Source organism: Hemicordylus capensis, chromosome 2 (assembly GCF_027244095.1).
Source record: "Hemicordylus capensis ecotype Gifberg chromosome 2, rHemCap1.1.pri, whole genome shotgun sequence".
Lineage (NCBI taxonomy): Eukaryota > Metazoa > Chordata > Lepidosauria > Squamata > Cordylidae > Hemicordylus > Hemicordylus capensis.
In genome coordinates this window covers 391969216-391993048 of record NC_069658.1, presented here as the reverse complement: position 1 = coordinate 391993048, position 23833 = coordinate 391969216, and the positions used below count along the sequence as shown (strand labels likewise).

General features: G+C 46.9%; 1 protein-coding gene across 7 annotated transcripts in view; it reads right to left on the bottom strand.

The window, feature by feature from the left end:
- The window catches only part of QRICH2 (glutamine rich 2), a 65264-nt gene extending 44521 nt beyond the window's left edge, over nucleotides 1-20743 (bottom strand). Inside the window, exons 1-4 of one of the 7 annotated variants that reach the window (XM_053296392.1) lie at nucleotides 19067-20743; nucleotides 13281-13385; nucleotides 11458-11529; nucleotides 10675-10788 (exon numbers count right to left, since the gene is read on the bottom strand). In XM_053296392.1, coding sequence (XP_053152367.1) covers nucleotides 10675-10788; nucleotides 11458-11529; nucleotides 13281-13385; nucleotides 19067-19966 — 1191 coding nt within the window. In that variant the 5' untranslated portion in view covers nucleotides 19967-20743. Of the gene's footprint in view, nucleotides 1-10674; nucleotides 10789-11457; nucleotides 11530-13280; nucleotides 13386-15587; nucleotides 17197-19066 lie in introns of those variants that run through there. The other 6 variants (XM_053296393.1, XM_053296394.1, XM_053296391.1 and 3 more) reach the window with 6 other exon arrangements.
- Between the last annotated feature and the right edge of the window lie 3090 nt (nucleotides 20744-23833).

The following is a 23833-nucleotide window of genomic DNA, read 5'->3' as shown; positions in this document are numbered from 1 at the left end:
CGAATGGACTACAGGTATCTATTATATTAATTCTCGTAGACGTGCCTCTGTGGGGATGCATCCCGGCAACCCAGCGGATTGGCTGGGCAGCGGATGCGCCGGATTGGCTGGGCAAGGGAAGTGGCCACTTAGGGAGGAAAGGAAAAGAAAGAAAGCGGGCAAGCGGAGAGGAGAACTGAACGGACTGGGGTGGGGGAGGGGGGAAGCTGTGGGGAGAGAAAGCGGTGGAGTGGCTGCTTCGGAAGACGCTCACTAGAGGGAGGGCCATGCAGGAAGGAGCCGGCTGAACACTTGGCTGCCCAAGGAGGTGGTGGCAACAGCCAGCGGGGAAAACATAAGCACCCTAGAAAGCTGCGGGATGGGGCGGAAGCATGAATAAGAGAAAGAAAATGAGAGAGAAAGAGGGAAAAATGGAGGAGGGAGCAAGCTGGGACAGAAGGCTTGGGGGGAGGGGACTGGGGCAGAAGGCTTGGGGGAGGGAACTGGGGCAGAAGGCTTGGGGGGGAGAATGGACTGGGGCAGAAGGCTTGGGGGGAGAGCGGACTGGGGGCAGAAGGCTTGAGGGGAGAGCGGACTGGGGCAGAAGGCTTGAGGGGAGAGCGGACTGGGGCTGAAGGCTGGGGGGAGTGTACTGCGGAGGCAAGCGGTGGGCCGCGGAGCCGGTACATGGCCCAGCGGCGGGCCTGCCAGGTGGCGGGCATGGCCCGCCCGCAGAGGCCAGGCAGCGGTGGGCCCGGCCCGCCTGCGGAGGCCAGGCGGCAGTGGGCCTGCCCCACCCGTGGAGGCCAGGCGGCAGTGGGCCTGGCCTGCCCACGGAGGCCAGGCGGCAGTGGGCCCGGCCCGCCCGCGGAGGCCAGGCGGTGGGCCACGGAGGCCAGGCGGCGGGCCACGAAGGCCAGCTTGCCCATGGAGGCAAGGCGCCCGTGGGAGGGCAGGGCGGGAGGGAACCGGGCGGCGAAACTTCCCTGTTTGCCGCCTGGGAGGAGGAGCGGCGGCGGCGGGGCCCTTTGAGGCCACCCGCCACCAGGTAAGGCCTGTGGCAGCAGAGGTAAAGAACTCAGTGTGGGGAGGGGGAGGGCAAGAGAGAGTGGGGCAGGAGGAAGGCGCGCGGGGGAGAGACAGAGCGAGCGAGCGAGGCACGCGGGGGAGAGACGGAGTGAACGAGAGAGGCACGCGGGGGAGAGACAGAGCAAGCGAGAGAGGCACGCGGGGGAGAGACAGAGCGAGCGAGAGAGGCACGTGGGGTAGAGACAGAGCGAGCGAGAGAGGTGCGCGGGGGAGAGACAGAGCGAGCGAGAGAGGCGCGCGGGGGAGAGACAGAGCGAGCGAGAGAGGCGCGCGGGGGAGAGACAGAGCGAGCGAGAGAGGCGCGCGGGGGAGAGACAGAGCGAGAGAGGCACGGTGGGGGAGAGACATAGCGAGAGAGGCACGGTGGGGGGAGAGAGAGAGTGAGCGAGAGAGGCGCGGAGGGGGAGAGACAGAGCGAGCGAGAGAGGCGGTGTGGGGGGGCAGAGCAAGCAAGAGAACTGTGGTGCGGGGGACAGAGCGAGCAAGAGAGGCGCGGAGGGGAGAGAGACAGAGCGAGCGAGAGAGGCGTGTGAGGGGGCAGAGCAAGCAAGAGAACTGTTGTGCGGGGGACAGAGCGAGTGAGAGAGCTGTGGGAGGACCAGCCAAACAAATTCTCCCAAATAACCCCCAAAAGGAAGTGAACTACCGCACAGATGCTCTGTGCGGGTTCAGCTAGTTATTTTTAATTCAATATAATATAAATCACTGTACACCTATTCAGTTTGGCACTATGTACAGAGAATCAGGGCTTGTGAATACTGAGCTGAAGCTTATGAGCTAGGATTGTATTCATTTGCTCTTACTTTGTTTCTTGTGATGAGTGAGTTAAATGTGATGTCTTAATAATATGGCTATTAATGGTGAGTTTGCCTTTGAATCAGTGTGAAATCCTTAGTATTAAGGCCCACTGGGAGTTTCTTGCTCTCTTTCTCTCATTTTAACTGTCTTTCTAAAATACTAGAATATATTCCAAGCAGTGACACAGTTTACTCTGAATATCCTTTAATTATTTTCAGAGTATCTGGGGAAAGTCAAATTCTCCATTTATTTTTAAAACTTATGTAATAGTGATGCTACAATGCATAGTAGAGAATTAGACAGGCACTTCTGTTTAGTTTTCCGAGTACACCTCTACATAGTATTTGGGTATTTCATGAGCCCCAGCATACTGAAATTTGTAGTTTTCCAGCATTTTTTGGTCTCGTTACGCCCACTGCTAAATAGTTTTTGAAATATTAAAAGATTAACGAGCTTGACTTGTATTTTTCAGCTGATATTATGGTAAAGTTATCTGAAAGATGGGTGTCAGATGTTTGGACGGGGGGCGCAATTTCAGTGCTTGCCCTAGGCGCTATTTTCCCTAGATACACCACTGGAGCCAACACACCATCAAAACGGAGAAGGAGCCCTGCCATGAAGCAGGATAGAGTGGACTGTTGCAGGCATGGAATTAACACGGCCAGTTCTCTCAGAGGCAGCACTGCAGCTCAGCCAGCACACACCCCAACCCCCGCTACACACACCACAGAAGGAAGGGAACATGACACCACACTGCTTTTCTTTCTTCCCTTCCGGCCTTTTCTCTGAGGAAAGGGGACATATTTGAGGGAAGAGAGGAAATGCTAATGAGCTTTTAAGGTGGGGGGAAGGAGAATGGGAGGGGGCATCGTTTGGATGCTGTTTCAGGCAGCAACATTTCCCACTGGGCGGGGGGAATGATCACAGGTCTCTCAGAGTCTGGTGTTTCACTTCCATTCTGGAATTCACCCAAATACCCTAAAACTCCTCAAGACTTCAGCCACCAACTTAACTGCATGAATGTACTTGAGCAAATCAAGATGGTGGCAGTTATGACACTCATCTCAGGGAGAGCCTCTGTGAAGCTCACTGAGGTAAGCTGGAGATTTAAAGGTGCTGGTGTGTGATTAGGAAACTTAACTGATTTGGGATCGGTCTTAATTCAAACAATATCCAAGCTACACATTCTGCAAATGCAGGCTGGCTTAAATGGGATGAGCAATGTGGTACATCTCATGGAGTTTCTTTGCAGTAGTGTCAGACTAGAATGAGGAGACCTGTGTTGAAATCCTTGCTCAGCCATAAAACTCACAAGGTGATCTTAGTCCAATCATTCTCTTTCAGTCTTTCAGCCTAGCCTCCCAGACTGCATAAGGATAAAGTGAGTGAGTGAGTGAGTGTGTTGGCAGGAGGAATGATACTATGTACTCCATCCCGAGCTTCTTACGTAACATAACATAAGAACAGCCCTGCTGGATCAGGTCCATGGCCTATCTAGTCCAGTATCCTGTTTCACACAGTACCCACCAGGTGCCTTTGGGAAGCCCACAGGCAAGAGGTGAGGATATGACCTCTCTTCTGCTGTTGCTCGCCTACAACTGGTATTGAGAGGAGGCATCTTGCCTCTGAGGCTGGAGGTGGCATTTTTAGAAGAAGGACAGGATCAAAATGAAATATATGAATAAAAGAAAGATTATTTTTCAAGGTATGTACTTTCATTTCCAGCCACCTAATGGTGCAGTGGAGAAATGCTTGACTAACAAGAAAAAGGTTGCCAGTTCAAATCCCCGCTGGTACTATATCGAGCAGCAGAGATATAGGAGGATGCTGAAAGGCATCATCTCATACTTCTATCTTCACATTACAGGCATGAGTGCAGGGCCTAGCAATTTTAGTTGCTTTATAACACCACACCATCACCAATCATTGTGGGATAAAAAGTTATGGGATATTAGAACTAAAGACACTTCGGGAGACCCCACAAACCTTCCAGGAGCAGCAACTGGCCATTTCCACGCCTAAACATGGAGGGGTTGTTATTTGGGTAGGGAGATGCTTTGGTTGCTCACTGGTAAGACAACAGCAGTGTGCACTTTCTCAGAGGTACCCCTCTTACTTCCATGTCCGCGGGCTGTTTTATTTGAGCACTGTGAGTACTTGAATCGCTAGCTAGTAGGGATGTGCATGAAACCATTTTTGCATTTTGTTTCGAGCTTAAAACACAAAATGGCCGGAACATTTTGTCAAAACAGTGGTTGAAGCAGCTGTTTTGACAGAATAAACTCAAAACATTTCATGTGTTTCGGCCATAGGGAACAATGGGGAACTTGAAACATCCCATTGTTCCCCATGGATAGCTCCTAGGGACACCAAAGTGGGTTGGGTGGTAGGACATGATGGGTACTACTTACTACCCAACCCAAAAAAGAAATGGGCAAGCGGTAGGGATGTGTGGGTGGAACGGGTTTGAACTGGACCACTCTCTGGTTCAAAGAGCTGGCTCATGGGCCAGCTCTGGGAGTATCCTTGTGAAGGGGAATCCGGCAAGGATTCCCCTTTACAAGTAAAGGGAATTCCCTACACTAAATTGTGGGGGAGGGAAAGTAGTATTTACCTAATTAAGACAGCGGTGACAGCAGAGGTGGTGGTGGAGACATCGAAGGTGTGCTGGGGGCTCCTCCAACTCCCTGCTAGCGATATCAACAGAACTGGTTCAGTGCGCCTTTTCTGGAGCGCCAAACCAATTCGAAATGCCGGCGTTTGAGCCAGTCTGACTAAACCGCTGACATGGGGAGGCTGAGTACCTTCCTGCTGCCCTGTTCAGCATAATACTGGATGTGGCCAGTGACCATGTGCGTGTGTGACGTGTGCACACACGCCGGCCACATCCGGTACTACACTAACCGTGGCTGCAAGAAGGTACACAGCTGCCCCATGTCAGCGGTTTGGGCAGCAGCACCAGTGGGGGAAACGCAGCAGGGGAGGTAAGCGAACGCTCTCTGCGCCTTAGAGCAACCATCCCCACCTCCCAGGAGTGCACAGAACTGGTTCAGTGCACTTCCCTGCCCACCGCTAGCCTCCCAAATGAGAGTCTGGGCCAGCTGTGGCCCAGTTCAGACCTCTCTGTGTGTGCAGAGGCCATTTGTGTCACCACGCAAATCACATCATGATGCAAATGACTTCAGCACATGCACAGAGGCCCAAACTGGGCTGCAGCCAGCCTGGACTGTCATTTGGGAGGCCAGCAGTGGGGTGGGTGGGTTGGAGGAGCTCCCGCCCCCGCTTCTGATGTTTGTGCTTCTGATCCCACCCCCGCTTCTGATGTTTGGAGAGGAGAGCTGGTCTTGTGGTAGCAAGCATGACGTGTCCCTGAAGCTAAGCAGGGTCTACCCTGGTTGCATATGAATGGGAGACTAGAAGTGTGAGCACTGTAGAATATTCCCCTGAGGGGATGGAGCCGCTCTGGGAAGAGCAGAAGGTTTCAAGTTCCCTCCCTGGCTTCCCCAAGACAGGGCTGAGAGAGATTCCTGCCGGCAACCTTGGAGAAGCTGCTGCCAGTCTGTGAAGACAATACTGAGCTAGATGGACCAATAGCCTGACTCAGTATATGGCAGCTTCCTATGTTCCTATGTTCTATGTGCTGCTGTCACAGCCGTAATTATAAAAAGGTAAATACTATTTTCCCTTGTCCCCCATTTAGTCTAGGGAATTCCCTTTTCTTATAAAGGGGAATCCTGGCTGGATTACCCTTTGCAAGGATACCCCCCAAGCCGGTCTGGCCTAGCTCAATGACTGAACTGTACTGGACCTCGTTTAGCTGAGCCCGGACTGGGTTGAGTTGCCTCAAATCCGGTCCAGATTAAAGCTGAACCAGCAAAACTGGCTCTGTGCACATTCCTAGCCAGCGGGCAATTTTTAACCTTTCCCCATAGGACCCTATGGGAGTTCTGGGGAATGGATAAAAATTTGCCTAAAATCACCTGCTTGCCCATTTCTTTTGTGGGTTGGGTGGTAGGTAGCATCCAACCACACAACCCACTCGGGTATCCTAAGAGAACAATGGGGTGTTTCGAGTTTCCCCATTGTTCCCTATGGCCGGAACAAGCTGCACTCACAGAGCACACACAAGTTTTACATGGCAATTTGCAATGCATTTTGCAGCTCTGCATTGAAAAACACTTCAAAAGCACACAGTAAAAGGCAATCTGTCCCTCCCAACATAGATCACACATTTCAAACACAGTCCAGAAATGGCTAAAAAAGAACCACTGACCCAGAATCCACTGCCAGTCACAGTGGCTGCACTGAAGTAACATCACTGGCACAAGTTCCTCTCTCACACACAATTATGACTCCTTTTGTTACTTATTAGCATCGCAACAGCTGCCACAGCACTTAGCAGCAAGCACAGCCATAAGTTCAACTAGAGCAACTTCTCCAAACACTTTTTGACTGAGTACACCTTGCAATGCAGATTGCAGAGCAGACCAGAGCAGTGAGTGATGCACAAGTTTCAAGGCTAGACATGGAGCTCATCATAGCAAACACCAAGAAATATTACACACACACAACACAGTTGCTGCTATCCATTTCTCACAAACCTCCCTCCCTCCTCTCCTGATGTATTATTTTCAAGAGAGGCACAGTATAGGGGCTGTCTCTGCTTCCCAGTCCCTTTGAACACATTTTGAAATCCCGTCCTTTCGGGTTCCCCCCTCCTTCTTCCCTCCCTCCCCAGCCAATGGGGGCACTCTTGCCCATGGCAACACGTGATTTATATGATAACAAGCCAACCAAGAAGCAAGGAGATTGCAAGCCAGTTTGAAGCCTGTGCCAGAAAACCAATCAGCAAGGGGGAAACAGGTCTCCAAAATGGCCCTCGAAACGTTGAAACATTTTGATCAAAATGGGGTTGTTTTGTTCCAAGCTCGAAACAGTCCCTTTATTTAAAGGGCATTTTGTTTCGAGCTCGAAATGGCCCGTTTCAAGTAGAAACATTTCAACATTGAAACATTTTGCACATCCCTACTAGCCAGTACCCCTCTAGGGTCCTGGCTTCAGCAAACGCTACTCATGTCTGGGATCTGAACAAAAGGTTATGCACAAATGTGGAAGAAACAGCCACACAGCCAGAACATGCTTTGTCATTTTAGAACCTATCTATGTGAAAGATGTTTTATTACTTTACTTGTCATGGCTTCCCTAAAAAAATAAAATCATAATCCTGGGAATTGTAATTTAGTGAGATTGCTCAGACCTCTGTTCAAGATCTCAAGTCCCTCTTGCAGAACCAGTTCCCAGGGTTCCCTGGGGAGAAGGAATGAATGTCTGTGAAATCAGTTTCAGTCTGTAGTATTGATATGCACCAAGTGCTAGAGGATTGCTGTTCAGTTTAAAAAGTGGCTTATCTCTTTGGGAGATAAGTGTAAACTGTCACACAGTTCAGTACTTAAAAAGCAAGATTCCTTGATTTACAGCTCAATCCTAGTTGTGAAGGTCTGCTCGCTTTCAAGTGCTGAAATGAGCCTGAACTGCTCCCCAACATTGTTCAATTGTACCAAAACTGACAAGGATTGATTCATGAACTCAGTACTCACATGCCAGAGGAGAACATATCACTGTATTGATTTCTTTCTGTTGAGAGGCAGAAGGATCCTATCTCTCAGAAATGTGTCCTGTGGCTTTTTATGTGTGAGCAGCTCAGACTAAAAAATGACCAGCAAACTGTTTACTTGACAGATTTGGTGTGATCTGACATTGTACCTCTAGCAGCTGTACCCCTAGAAAGAGGTCCCCGAGGGTTGTTTGGTGAGTTCTGACATGTTAGGAAGGCACCTGGACAGCTGAGACAGTTGAGTCCAAAGCCACAAAGGCCAGCCCAGGGCCCAGCCCCTCCAACCAATCAACTAACAGGGGAAGGATGCCACAACCATTTCCAAGAGCACAGTGGCGGTTTTCCACATCTGTATTTTGTACAGACACAGGTCACCCATACTGATGAAACTATTGCACTGCTTTGCAATAGACAATTGTTTTGTGAAAGTGTTTTAATGAATGGAGAAATTAAGGATGCCGAGGAAGATGCTAAATGGGGTGTTTGGTACTGTACTATAGTAAGTGCCCCTTAGGCGCCGAAGGGTAACTCTGAGATATCCTGAACACATTGTCCTGGAACTAAGCTAATGGAAAGCAAATGGAAAGGAAAAGTCAAGGGTTCAAATATAAAACCATATCATAATGCCCCTATCGAAATCTATGGTGCAACCACATTTGGAATACTGCACACACTTCTGGTCGCCACATCTCAAAAAGGACATTGGAAAGCTGGGAAAGGTGCACAAAGTGGCAAAATGAGGGGCTGGGGGGGGTGGAGTGGCTGGAGCATCCTCCTGGGGCTTTTCAGTTTCCAAAAAGCCAACTGAGGCTGGGCATGATTGAGACAAACATATGCATAGTGTGGAGAAACTAGGTAGAGAGAAAAATTTTCAGTATCTTTCTCACCACACTAGAACCAGGAGTCATTCAATGAAATTGATTGGGAGGCTATCCGGGACAGTCAAAAGGAAGCACTTCTTCACACAGTGCATAATTAATCTATAGAATTCACTGCCCCAAGATGGGATGACGGCCATTAGCTTATATGGCTCTAAAAAGGGGATCAGACAGACAGATTCATGAGTGACTATCAATAGGTACGAGTCATGATGGCTAGAGGCGACCTCCAGGTACAGAGTCTCCAAATGCCAGGATGTCTCCCGTCCAAATAACAGTTACAAGAGAGCCACAGCGGGAGAGGGGGCATGGCTTCAGCTCCTGCCGGTGGGCTTCCCAGAGGCATCCGGTGGCTCACTGTGAGAAACAGGATGCTGGACTAGAAATAGGGCAGGGCTCTTGTTATGTAAGCTGCATAATATTAAAAATTACAAGCATTTCCTTAAGTAAAAGAAATACACATTAATCCAGCTTTCATTCACAATACTACAGTACAAGTATACGCAGGACACGACCACATAGGTTTTCCTTCAAGATACTCATCAAGGTGATGTAAACCATGCCATACAGGGGAACCAAATGCAAACAGTATTTCCAACCCCTTGCAAATTGCTCCATGTTCTTCCTGCTTTGCTTTTCCAAGCCAGCCAGAGTCCAGAACATGTTTTATGTAGATCTGTTCTTACAGATTAGTTCCTTCCTTCCAACATAAGACCTCCCCAGACATTCATCTTTTTTGGGGGGCAGGGGCAAGGCAAAAGGACCCCTCTGTCAGTGTTGTACTAGTGTTAGATATATGATGTAATGCAATGGAAGAGGGCAGGGCTAATCCTGTTCAGGTTTTTGAGAGTTTTTAAAAAAATAAAATAGGAAGAAGGTGCTCAATCACTGGAGAGGACAAGCACATATAGTTTACTATGGAGGGGGAAATGGCAATAATAAGAAGAAAGAATTGATGGACAATCCAAAATGGTTGAGGCAAAGACTTTGTGAAGCTCTGGGAAGTGATGGCATGGGTCCAGCCAATCAACAGCCACCATCTTCACAGAAAACATGTGCATTTAGTTGAGAGTATAGTTGTTTTATGTTCTAAATGCTGAAAAATGACTCATGGACAAAGAGGGCACTTGCTCAGATGATGTCATCTAAGTGAATTAGTGCAGTCTGGAAAGACCAGAAGCAAAAAAGACAGCTGGAAAGGCTTTTTCAGCAGTCCTTACACACTTGTAGTCAGATTAACTGTGATTTCAGTCGTCATGAAACCAGTCCATATGGGGCTACCTGGTGCCAACATTACGCCATCTATCTTCAGTGCTTAACTAGAAGAATAGGTGCTGGGGTTCAAATCTGGCTGGAAGAAACAACCTTTGCTCTCAAAGGCTTCTCCCATATCCCTGATGTGTGGAAATGGAATCTGCTTCAGCTACTCAGTGAAATGTACTCTACGTCTGCTCAAGGGCATTTTTCATTAAGGATGTGCACGAAATATTTCATGCAGATGCCGGGGGGGAGGGGTGCCTTTAAAAGGAGCCAGGCAGGGCCTTCCTGCCCCTCCTGCGACTCTCCCCCACCCTGCGCTGCCCCATCACAGCACTGTTAGTTGGAAAGCTCCTCCATGAACGCAACAGCCTGTGTTGCTGGCTCCTTTAAAGTGCCCCGCCATGGCGAGGGGATGCTGCTCCCAGCAGCCCTCACGCAGCATCAGCATGCAGATAGCATTGATGCATGCGCCGACGCCATCTGCAGGGCAAAATGATTTGGGCACATCCCTACTTTTCATTCATTCTGGGTTCACATATTCCAGGTCTGAAACCAGATGCCAGGACTGAGGCCTTGTTGAGCCCCGGCACAAATCAAGCCCTGTGCCTCTTGGTTAAACATGAGGCAAGATAGATGTGGCAAGACAAGTGGCAGGTGGGGGTGATGTTCACTGTGCAAGGGCCAAAGCCATTGATGCCACCCATTTGCCAGCTAATCACAATCACTGTCTTTGCCGTGTGGTTAGTGAATGCAAACATCACAAAGTGTGCTTGGGTGAAATTCCCATATTGGTCTGATTAGGAACCTCTTACCAGATAGCAAAACCACAGTCAGTTCCACCCGCATTCTACTGCCTACAAAATGAGGATGGAATCTGTTCCATAGTGCAAGAGTTATATACAGAACATGCTGCTTGTGCACAGTAGGAGGGGAGGTCAGAATGAAGGCCAGAAATGCAAATGGGATTTACAATTCCAAAGCCATGCTCATTGCCCTGGCATCTGTTCTCCAGAAAACATGATATAGTTTCCTTTTGGCCTAAGAAACCATACTCACTGGAGTTGGGCTCCTCTTTCCTTTCACAAGGACATCCTCGAGAACCTCCCATCTCACCATATTGTTCATTTCCTCTGGGGAAGGAAATTGGCCCAGCCTCTTCTCTAAGCCTTTCTAGAGAGAAACCAAAACATCAAAATGTCACCATCTCTCTCCCAGACCAAGGACCGCTGTGGACACGGCTCTCTCCTTCATCCATTTCTCATTAGGGATCTCTGTTGCTGGAGGATATCAGGTAGCTAGGAAACATCTCAGCTAGTAGCTGGAGAGTGAATCAAATTATGAGACACCCATGGTATTTTAAGGCAACAGTATAGGGGGACCAAACACATTCATCCTGTCTAACCTTGCAAGCTACATGTGTGCAGAACTCAGGGCACTGTTGGGCTGTTTGAGCCACCCACTTGGGCAGCTTTCTGTGTTGTATGTCTGATGCATTAGCACAGCATTGGAGAGGCCAAAAGAAAAAGAGGAGCAAAATAGGTACCAATGTGCAACAGGGTTCCCCACAAATAGGAGAATCCTTCTTCCTGTGCAAACTGCATGGCCCATACTGGTCCTATGCTGCAGAGGTGTCAAGACAGGTGAGGGGCCAGTTTGGGCTGCAGTTGTTGATGTGTGTTGACCCAGTTGGCCACTGGGTGTGCCTCTGATCCCCTTCAAAACTACAAATGCTGCTGTGACCCAAGGGTTGTAAGGCCAGGGGCGGTGTGGGGGGGAGCTGTTTGTGACTGGCATGCAGAGCAGGTTGCTGTTCTGTGAAGGAGTGGTGTAAGAACATACCACATCTTGATCCAAGCTCATTTGGTCACTTAAGCAAGTCCTTAGCCGGTCGTCAAATGTATGGGGGTCTATCTGTGAAATGGAGAAAGAGACTAGTTAGGATCTTTCATGGCTGCTCAGGGATAAGATGCATGTATGAACAGCATCTAAGAATGCAGGACTCATGAGCTTGTTTCCTCACACTTTGGCAAAACTCTTGCAAAAAAAAACCCCACCTCTGTACTGGATTCTCCCTCATGATCATCCAGTTTACCACAAGTGCACAGCTCAGAGGAAGGGGGCATTTTTCCTCCCCATCACCCTCAGGGGAAAGGTGTAAACATTTCGTTTCCTAGAGAGCAACAAAAACAAAAGCATGCACCAGAGAGCTGAGTTGCTCTCAGTGGATCCCTTCTGGGTGTTTGTGCACTGAGTATTGTTCAAAAACTCACTACGCAGGGGAAAGGGAAGTTTGTGGAATGCTTCATCATACTGTTGGGCTTGTTCCAAGATCAGAATAGTTTGATTTGGGGTAATTCAATACATTAAAAATTTTACAGGACAGAAGGTACCATCTGAGCACATTTGAATTATACTTGGAAGTTTTTTTCACCGCCCCCAGTTCCCACCCAGCATTTAAACAGAGTAGTCATTCACACAACCAGTCCTTTCTGGGTAGAGGAGGGTTAGCCAGGGTACAGTGGCTCATCTGGAGCCTTGGAACCCTCTCCTACCCAGTACCTGTCAAGCTGGGCTACCCAGCTTTTCTACCCTGCCTTTACCCAAGGTGGGACAGAAACGTCCACTGTTCTACCATGGTTGGTGGTTATGTGGGTGCCTGCAGTGGCTTTTTAGGGTCTCAGGGCTGGCAACCATAGAGTGTTGTGGCTTGTGAGACCAGAGGCCCTTGTGCACTGGCATTGGATGCCTCTCCACTTCCTGTGCAATGAATTGTGGGATACTAGAGGACTTCCTCATCCCAATCCTAGCTATGCCAATTGCCACTGTGCTGTTTGTCTGGGAGCCTCTGATTGTTTTGGAGGGGTCAGGTAGAAGCCTGCCTCCCCCACAGCTTACCCCAGTTTTGCCATGTGAACGACCTTAGTTAATTTTTCTATTACTTAAATGCTGCCAATTGTGTAATTGCAAGGAGCTGAAAGTGGGCTAGAAGTCCATCTATTCTTACATGGTATGACAAGACCTGGGAATTGCAAATCATGGACATGATCTCCTTGCAAACTAAGGGAATTTAGCACCTAATGTTTGCTGACTTCTTGAAAAGGTGATTGCCATTTTTTAACCAGAGAGATGCCACAAAGCTATTGTTTACACAACCTGAAAGACTCAAGGCTTGCATTTTTTGAAATGCAATATGGGTTTCTGCAGATCTTTGTTGGCCCGTGGGCATGTGCATGTGCACAACTTTCTATATGAAAGCACTGGTGCAGCCTGTTATCTAATTATCCTTATCTACCAAAGACAACCACAGGACTCTGTGGTTGCCCGGAATTGACACTGACTCGATGGCACACTTTCCTTTACCTTAGTGTTCCTTACCCAGTTTCCTTATGCTTGGGTTCCTGTTGCAAGTACTTCAGTTTTATATGAAAACATTAAAAAAAAACAACCCCACAATAATGAACACTTGCATTTTTTATAAATACACCAAGGAAATAAAGAACCACAATTGATTATATCACATACAAACAAAGGGTTATGAGAAAAGAATGTTTAGGAGATATATACACACAGAAAAGCAACTGTATCTAAGAATCCTGTAAACTCCCAGGGGACAAATGGGAAGAGGTAAAGCAAAAGGAGATAAGAGGCATGGAATAGTGTACCAGGGCTAAGTGTTCCTTGAGCCGTTGTACATCATCCTCCAGGTTGGATGTAGCGGATTTCATGTTGCCAGTCTCATCTAATAGATCTTGTAACAGATTCATGGCCTAAAATACAGAGAGGGAGAGGCAGATGAGAGGGCACACACGCTTATTCTGTTCTCTAAATATTTGCCTAAAGTTGATTTCTAATTTGCATAAGCCACTTGCTTTTCTAATGTCTTAGGGCCCAAAGAGATCTAACATGGGAAATCCATGACAGGATCTCCTGATGCTTGTTTTGTTTACTTCAAAGCAGCTGCAGATGGGAGGAGGAGCTGCTAATTTGATTGGGGAAGCAGTTCCCTCCTCTGTTGTTCTACCTGTCTAAATTCTCCACACATCATCAGCCCCCGCCACTAGGAGGGAGGGAAAACTACTACAGGGATGGTGCCTGATTTTTGTTGTTGTTACTTAAACCACGGATACATTGCAAGGGGAAAGAGTTAAGATATGAGATATGGCTATAAGGGAGTGGTAGAGCTCATGGTTTTCCCTGCAGAAGATCCCAGGTTCAATCCTTGGCAGCTCCAGAAAGAGCAGGGAAAGACCGAGGAAAGCCATTGACAGTCAGCATTGACTGTCCTAAATTATATGAACCAATAGTCTGTGTTCAAGGGGGATTTTGGTGGGTTGTTTTGGAAACAGAAGAACGCACAATGTGTGAGTTCTCATTAACATTCTGGACGGTGAACGTAACTCTTCACCATGACTGCACGGGTCCACTGTAAGGTGGGTCCACTGTAAGGTGCTTTTATGCCAACAGTACATACCTAATCAATCTGGTTTTGTTGCCTAACCTGATGACTATGAAGAAATTACTGGTTTCTAAGTGGGTATTGTTAGCTATGAAACATGATGTAAAAAGTGGCATCAAACATATGACAATAAAAATAAAAGAAGTAACATAGCCCTCATGGGAGGCCAAATAACAGTTAAAAACCAGTGATGTCATTGCAAATTCAGGAGTGCAGGCGCTCTCCATGACAGCCCCCATGCATAGCCATGCGCACCTCAACAGCCAGAGAAGCCACGAAGTACCAGTGCTCCGTTCCTGCGCGTCCCCCCTCCACTACACCCCTAGTTAAAACTCATCTCTGGTTAAACAGTTATTTCCCATTCCCCGCTTCAATGCACTTCTCACCAGGGGGTGAGTTAGAAATCAGAGCACCAGGTACCTAAGAAAGCAAGCACAGACTTGCCAGGAGGCCTTTACCAGATACCACTGGACAGAAGAGTTTCCTACTCATTAACCCACACAGGCTGATAGTTACACTCAGACTCTGAATGCACAGCCATCAGTACTGCTCTGAATCTGGGATACTTATACATATGCACCACTTACTTCTTTCTATAGCTTTCTCCCTAGACTGGTATGGAGATGCTATTGAGCAACTGGAAGGAATCAATATCCCATACCAAAGTTCTACTACTCAACTGCAGCCAAGACTTTTAGTACAAGTAGGGATGTGAAATGATTTACATACAGGAGTGTCTGCATGTGTCCCTGTCCAGAAGCAATGGAGCTCATCCCCAGATGAAGTAAGAAGAAAGGGGAGCAGAACTCTGTCCCTGAAGTGTCTCAAGCTATATTAGAGCTCAGCTCAATTCTTTAGGAGAATGGGAAAAAGAAAACCTCCCTTGTCAAGTGCTGTATAGCACTGGGCAATCCTTTTAGAAGCCATGAAGCTGCTTGCCTTTTACAGACCCTCTTTCCTATAGTATTCCCCTTATGCCTGCAAAACTGACTGTGTGGGGAAGAAGGCAGCTTTCTTTCAAGTTTACAAGAGGGAGCCACATATCCCACCAAACACCTGCTAGGCAAGACCCCATGTGCCCCCCGCCCCACCCCGCAATTGCAGAAACCTGTCCCCACTATCAGCTTTGCCTTGTCCCTCTGGGTTTTATAGGGCAGAGGGATGACTCAGGACTCCTCTGCCTGACCACAGTGGATTTGTCTGTAAACTTGCAGCTTGAGTTTTGTGACCCCCCTGGTAAGTCAGAGTACACACAGAACTGGCAGTTCCTTTGCATGTAAGTCATTTATAGCATTTTGCATGTGTGAATAACTGTAATATCTGTATTTGGTTTGTCCACTCAATGGCCTTGTGAGGTGGGTCATTCTGACACTTATCCTACAAACTGGGAGCTGAGCTTAGGGATGGTGATTTGACCATGGTCGCTCTCCTTGTTACCTGAGCAGGAATGTGAACTAGGCCAAATAATCATAGGAAGCTGCCTTATAACAAATCAGACCACTGGGTTATCTACCTCAGTACAGCTGACAGTGGCTCTCCAGAGTTTCAGAGAGGGGTCTTTTCCAGTTCTACTAGAGATGCCAGGGACTGAATGTGGGACCTTCTGCACGCAAAGCAGTCAGTTCTCTACCCACTGTTAAGTGCCGTCAAGTTGGTGTCGACTCTTAGCGACCACATAGATAGATTCTCTCCAGGATGATCCGTCTTCAACTTGGCCTTTAAGGTCTCGGCGGTGCATTCATTGCTGTTGTAATCGAGTCCATCCACCTGGTTGCTGGTTGTCCTCTTCTTCTCTTTCCTTCAACTTTCCCCAGCATTATGGACTTCTCAAAGGAGCTGGGTTTTTGCACAATGTGTCCGAAGTATGATAGTTTGAGCCTGGTCATTTGTGCCTCGAGTGAACATTGTGGATTGATTTGTTCTATGATCCATTTGTTTGATTTCCTGGCTGTCCATGGTATCCTCAAAAGTTTTCTCCAGCACCAAAGTTCAAAAACGTCAATATTTTTTCTATCTTGCTTCTTCTAAGTCCAATTTTCACATCCATAGAGTGTCACTGGGAAAACCATTGTCTGCTGTTAACCCACTGTTAAGCACATTTTTTGCATGAGGAAGGTCCCATCCTCGGTCATATAGGCTCAAGCCCAACACCTTACACATACACACTATTGCTGCTACTACTACCACCAGCATAACTAAAACAATACTAATTTAAACAGTGAACAAGACACATTATGCAGAACATAACTAGACCCTACCAACGGGACGGATGGTTCTGACTAGTTGGAGTACACCAGGAGATGACTCTGCAGCAACAGGGTATAAAGGGAGCTTCCAACTACTACTCTCATGCAAGCATGGAGACATTACCTTCTAATAGCAAGAGGAGATGTGTCTCCACCTGCCCAGCTCACTGGTGCATCAATATGTAACAAGTTTTTCTAGAACCAATGGAAACTTCTTAAGGAATGACAACTGTCCTAGCAGTTGTCTGTTGCAAAACTTCTCTCTGCTGGGAGTCATTCTTGGCATTCTGCACAGTACACAAGTTGCTGAAGCTGTTGTCAATCCATCATCTCTAATGTAGGGAAATATGATCTAGGGGGATGCATCATGTTACTGGCACCTGTCCTATGTTGCCTTTTAGCCAGACCTGATCTTCCTTTAACTCTTGTGGATCAATTACTATTGGATGTAACCAACAGATCCTCTTGATTTCTCAGATCTCCGGCAGAACAATAATTTCCCAGCTACCTTTGATTTTAAGAAGTCCTGTCAGAAATGACAGAACTGAAACTGACTGGTTTCCAATAGATGAACCAAATCTGAATAATCAACTATTCAATTGATTCGCACTCTTGGAGTGAATCACTCACTGTTGAATTAAGTCAAACAGAAACATTGCAATTAATTCTAATGCTAGTAATCTGAATGGAGATTAAGTGATTGATCAAATGCTATTGTTAAGAACAAGGTAATGAAACTGAAGAAGAAAACCAAGTTGTTTAATTTAGTTACAAATTGATATCTGGGGGCACAATTCAGTTCCCTGTCACATACCTTCCTCCTCATCCTGCATTCATGATTTTGCAGGCAGGGATCTCCAATTGGTATAACCCATTTTCCATCAGCTGCACTTCTGGGGCTTCCCTCTGCACAGAGAATCATATGCACAGAAGGCCTGCATGTGCTGAATGGCATGCAAGGTGAATAGGTCAACCCTCTAAGAAATAGTTAGATATAACAAAGACACTGGGCAGCATCCAGTTTCTCTTTTTTATGTCAGAAGAAGATCCCTTGTTCCAGAAAAAGGAAACAATTGATGCCATCCAATATAAGCAAATTAAAACATTTTGAGAAATTGTGAAGAGAACTATATTAAATTTCTTTTAGCCAAAGGGTTCAGCAGATGTCCAAAACATCAGGATAAAGGAAATGAGGGCACTACGTAAAGTACAATATCGTGTTGAACTGGAGCTAAATGGGGGACAGAATAGACTTGGTAAGTTCTGAGTCTCATAACTCAAATAATGATAAATTAAATATAACCACATTATTTTCTATTTCCAAATCTGAATAGATCTTAAATGCTAAACTTGCACATTCTGCTTCAAGATATTGATCATATTCATCCAACAATGTGTATAGATCTAAGAACAATGTACATTTTCTCAGCATGTTCTAAAGAAAGATTGCCAAGTGATTCCCAAAGGAAAACGGTTTATGCATCTGTTCATTATTCTAAGCAATTTTATCTCCAAGGGAGAAACCGATGAGGCTTCAGATACTGCCAAGACTTGCACACCAGTTCTAGAAGCACAGGGCTTCAGATGGAAAGTGACAGAGATGAAGGCAGAAGCATAGCTATAACTGAACAAAGGAGGCACAAATGTCTCAGAGGCCCTGAGAGACAGGGGCATGCTAGCTGGGTGACAGCTTGCTTTTCACTCACCCCCTCCTGCCTCTTTGAAGAAGAAAGTGTGTGTGTGTGTGTGTGTTGTGTGTGTGTGTGTGGTGGGGGGCTTCATCACGTTTTGGCCCAGAGCCAACTCCAGTCTCTTTATGCCTCTGAATGAAGGACCAAAAGGCACAGCCAAGGAATCCAACCTCCTGAGGCAAAGAGAAGGCAGGATCTGCTACACTCAAATATTATTGATGGGTCAGTCCACACCATCCTGTGAAGCAAAACAACAAGAACATGATGAAAGTCACTGAGGTGCCCTGTAACAGTCTTACATAGAGGCATTTATTAAAGAAAACTACTCTGATCATCAAGGAGGGGGCTAATGTGTGCAGCTGAGCTCCATATTTAAGCCATCATACATGAATTTCATTCTGCTGCTTCTTTGAAGATGGACATGAGTCACATTTTATTCAGCCTGGATCTTAAAAAGCCACCAAAGCCCAGGAAGTCTCCCTGAAAAGGACATCGCTTCGCCATAATCCATTCTCTTCTCATCATCCTCAATCTTGAGTCCTCAGATGTTGTTTGATTACAACTCCCACCATGAGCACTGCCCAACTTGTCCTTTTAATTTCAATGGGACTACTTTGAGTAATTTTTCTCATGTCAGCCAATAAATTCTTAATTCCAAATATAGGGACCCTGAATGTAAAGCATATACTCATCATGCAAGGAATGGGTGTGGTGGTGGTTCAGATGGAGCAGGAACAGTAAAACTCACAGCAAAGTTCAATTGCCTGCTTCTAGTTTTATTCAATATTTTTCAAAAAGCACTTTATATTACTTGTTTATACCTTGCAATAACTAAAGGTCTTCCCAAGGAATAATATTACAAAATACAGTAGAGGGTGTGTGTCCCCCCCCTTAAACAGCTCCTCCTTGCTATCATGCATCCAACAAAATCTAGACCAAAATGAAAATTGCTATCAATAATTTTAATTTTTTTTAAAACCTCATGTGATCTTTAATAAGTTCTATATCATTTTGATTATTGCTAAACCTCCAATTACCTGATTTTAAATGCATACCTGGTTGATGCCATTCTCGTTGGCTTCCACCTTCTTCTGCATCTGCATCATTTGCCACATGTCAGACACAGCAGTGCTGCTACCGCCCTTGGCTTTCTCTAGCAACTCTGTTCCAGAAGGCAGCTTCTCCAAGGCAGAGACTTGATTTTCAAAGTTTTTAAGGGTCTTAACCATCCCTTGCATTGTATCTTGTGCCTCCTGGACCTGATCTTGCACCCCTTGGACCTGATCCTGCATCCCTTTGACCTGGTATCCCACATCCTGGACCTGATCTTGCACTCCTTTGACTTTGTGTTCCACATCTTCAAACTTATCTTGCATCCCTTGGACGTGCTGTCCCATGTCCTGGAGATTAGCCTCCACCTGAAGCATTTTCTTTTCCAAGTCATCAAGTCGAGAATTTGTATCTGCTGCTGCTTTCTCCTTTTCTCTCTCTCTATCTTTTATCTCATCCCTTCCCTTCTCCCTTCCCTTCTCCCTGTCCCTTTCCTTCTCCCTGTCCCTTTCCTTCTCCCTGTCCCTTTCCTTTTCCTTCTCCCTCTCCCTGTCCCTCTCCTCCCTCTCCTTCTCCCTGTCCTTCTCCTTCTCCCTGTCCCTCTCCTTCTCCCTGTCCCTCTCCTTCTCCCTGTCCCTCTCCTTCTCCTTCTGCCTTGATTTAGGAGCCTCCTCAACTAACTCCAGTACAGGCACCATCTTTTCAACAGACACCAGAGGCACCACTTGTGTAGGCTTGGGTGGTGGGCCCCTGTCCTCCTTCACCTCTGTTTTGATATCCTGAATCTTAAGATGTCTGATGATGGCATGGAGAAGGGCATGGAGAGCATTGAAATTGACAATGCCAATCTCTGGGGTCCCTATGGAGAGGTCTGCCAACTCACTCAAGCTGACTTCAACAGACATGTCTCCAGTCCTTGGAGCAATTCCTTGCTATGTGACAACTGCTTGCCTTATTTTAAAAATAATAATTAACAAAATACAATATCTTTTTAAAAAGAGGGAAAAAATCTGTACTTAATCTGTACTAAAAAAAATCTGTGCAGGGTGAGAAAATAGTTCAGTAAATAAAAGTTCTTTCTTCTTTACAAGAAAGATCAGTCTGGATGGAACACAGAAGTAATAGCGAAGTGTTAAAGGTTCACTTCATAGATGCTGCACCGCAGCAACGCCTCTAAGACTTTCCTTTTGTTCCATTGACTAGCTGCCTCTTAAACCAAAATAAAACACAAATCCACGCCCGGCTCCTATTTAAAGGGCCCTTCCAAAACTCTTGTTGATCTTGTCCCTTCTCTGGGCGTCGTCCTTCCCAAGCTCCCTCCAGACGAAGTCGAGCTTCGCTGCAGCGCGCCGAAGAGAACCACCTTCGTCGCAACAATCTCGCCCTGTTCGAATTCTTAGATTCCATTGGCTACTTCACAAACCTCCCCGTTCTAGGATTGGCCACAAGAGCTGCCCATGTGCTTTTATTTACATCACTGGCTTCTGACCGATACTATTCGGCATTTGTGGTTGCTAGGCGAAGGTGCGACGCCTTTCGCGGTCCAGAACTCGCTGCGCTGGGAGAAATCGTTCCTTTCTTGGCTTCTATCTAAAAAAGAGAAAGAGAGCGCGAGATCGTGCAAAATGATGGCGCACCGGTTCCGGAAGAAATATTAAAGCTTGGCTGGACTCGGGGGTGGAGTTCCAGTTTAATGTACAGATTAAGCGCCATCCGCTGTTTGCGTTCTACGAAAATAGCAATCGTTTCTGAGCAACAGATTCAAGAAATATAGAATAGAGTAAAACACAGAAGCACTGAATAGACTAACTGCATTAATTAGCTGTAAACCCTTCTCCGTTTTACTTAGCAACTAGACAGTCCCATTTAAATTAATGGGATTTACGCTAGTAATAAACCACCTAATGGCGCAGCGGGGAAACGACTTGTTTAGCAAGCTAGAGGTTCAAATCCCTGCTGGTATGTTTCCCAGAGACTATGGGAAACACCTATATCGGGCAGCAGCGATATAGGAAGATGCTGAAAGGCATCATCTCCTATTGCACGGGAGGAGGCAATGGTAAACCCCTCCAGTATTCTACCAAAGACAACCACAGGGCTCTGTGGGCGCCAGGAATCAACACTGATTTGATGGCACACTTTACGCTAGTAATGACTATCTTCCCATTTCAATAGAGTTTAGTTATGATTAACTAGGCTGCCCATTGATGGTATCCATTTATACCCTGCAATCCATATATTTTAAACGTGCAAGTCATTGTTCCACTTTAAGAGGCCCTCATCTGGACAACAAAATTCTTCAACAACAACAAAAGTTAAAGCGTGAATCTACTGAATTAGAATTTATAATGAAGCTGGATACCTCAGGACTGACCCAAGACAGAGAATCCTGGGGTGGACTGCTCGTGTGTGGCACCAGGATTGAGCCTGATCCCGGCACTGTCCTCCCACCCAATCCGACTTTTTACCCCAGCGTTTAACTGGGATTTAAGGGCACAAGTGTGCCCTTAACCCCAGCGCCACAATCCAAGCATACCCAGAGCTGGAGGCAGGGGTGGAGCCACCATTGGGCAAATGGGTTCAAAGAACACAGGCTGTTGCTCCCAGGGGCTGCAAGCGTGGCCTCAGACACCTCCTCACATCAGACGCAGGGGGCGTTATTTCACTCCCAAACGGGGAACCTTTTAAAAGCAGGGAAAGCCGCTCCTGGCTTTGCTGCCAACGCTCTTCCTGATTGAAACCCAGATCATCCTTTCAAGATGCCCAATCCCAAAGAAACGTCCACTCCAACCACACTAACACACCAGACTTCAAATGCAACAATCCACAATGACTGGTCTTTGGACCTACAGGTGGGGGGCAGGCTCCATAATTTTGCCCAGACCAGGATCCAGACGTCCTCTGATGTCCGGGTTGAACAGGGTTACTCCCTCGACCTAGTCTCCCCTGCCCCAAACAGGTTCTTACCCTTCCCAAGATCTCACAAACCAACCAAACGCACACTCATGATGGAGGCTATTCAGCATTTTTTCCAGATCCATGCCATGAAACCAGTTCCTGTGGGAGAGCATCACCAAGGACAAATGATGGTGATGCTCTCTATGATTCTCTTTATAGTGCCAAAAAAGAATAGGCAATGGAGAGTGATCCTCGATCCGAAGTACATGCGAAAGAAGGGATTTCGAATGGAGACCCTATGAACCATCTTATTAGTGATCCAAAAAGGGGATCTCTTGTGATCAATAGATCTAAAGGAGGCATATCTCCACATTCCCATCCTTCCTCAGGACAGACACTATTAAGGACAGGCCCTATATTCATGTCAAGAATAAATACCCTGCATCACTAGAAGAGCAAATGTTGCCTCATTTTGTCCTAAGCCATCTTCCCCCAAAGAGAAAGAGAGGCTCATGTGGGATGTGCACAGAGCCATAAAGCTCTATTTGTAGTGCAGTAAGACCCTTAGGTTCTCAGAGTCCCTCTTTGTATCCTTCCAGGAACGTTCTCTCGGTTGCAGAGTTTCCACTCCCACTCTATCTAGGTAGATCTATTCATGCATAGCTTTGGCATACTCTAGTAGTGGTCTCTCACCTCCCCAGGGGATCGCTGCCCTAGAAGTGCCACCACCTCTGCATCACTAGAAGTGCCACCACCTCTGCATCACTAGAAGTGCCACCACCTCTGCAGCCCTTTCCACTCTGGCGCCCCTGGCAGATATCTGTCAAGCAGCTACCTGAACTTCCTTATCTACATCCGCAAGACACTATAGGATCCATCAGTTGACTTCTGCCGGTGCCTCTTTTGGGAGGAGAGTGTTACAGCAGGTAGTTCCACAATGAGAACCGGACAACTTCCCTCCCTGTGAGACCTTAGGGGCTTTGGTAGGTCCTAGCCTGGACACACTCCCCCACTGAGGGAGAATGAATCGTTGGCACTCACCTGAATAGTCATTCTCCTCAGTGACTGGGAGTATATCCACAAGGACCCAACAAGAACCCACCACTATACAACGGCCTGAAGATTTAAATTATTTTTTAAAAAATATGAATTATTAAAAAAAATATGCATGGATCATTAAAAGCTATCTGATTTATAAATAGTGGAAGTATGCAATACTTCCAAACTAACTGACCAGGCATATAGCGTCTGCACCCCTAGTTCGACTCTTTCCTCCCCCTTCAGCCCTTTCTCCCTGACTCTGTCTTTCGGCGGGTGTCTTTGATGCCCGCCCGGCCTGCTTCTCCCCACCCCCCGCCGCCCACACTTTCTCCGTCCCCTCTGGCCTCCACCTCCTCTTCCTGGTGGCCCAGCCACCTCCTGACCCCGGCGAGTGCACAGGCCACTGCCGCCACTTCCCCCAGCAGCAGCTCAACAGCCTCCTGCTGCACATGAGCTCCTGCCGCCCAGCCAATCCGACGCCTCCACCGCCCAGCCAATCCGCTGGGTGCTGGGACACATCCCCATGGGCACTTTTCAAGGATTAATTATAAAGATATCACAAAGAAGAAAAAGTAACAAGTAAGTAATCAGTATCAGTTTACTGATATGTATGATTTCTTAACAGAGATATGTGTGTACAGAATTTGCATGACATTTGTCATTGCTATTTGTTTATACTACTGTTCTCAATATAGTACCCTTGGTCATAAGAGATTTGGCACATGCATTTTGTCTAGGGGCATCTTTGCACATTTTATCACAAAGGTCCCCAGGTACAGTCCAGCTCGTGCTTCTTTAACTTTTCTTGAGGTTTTCCCTTTCTACCATTGTGC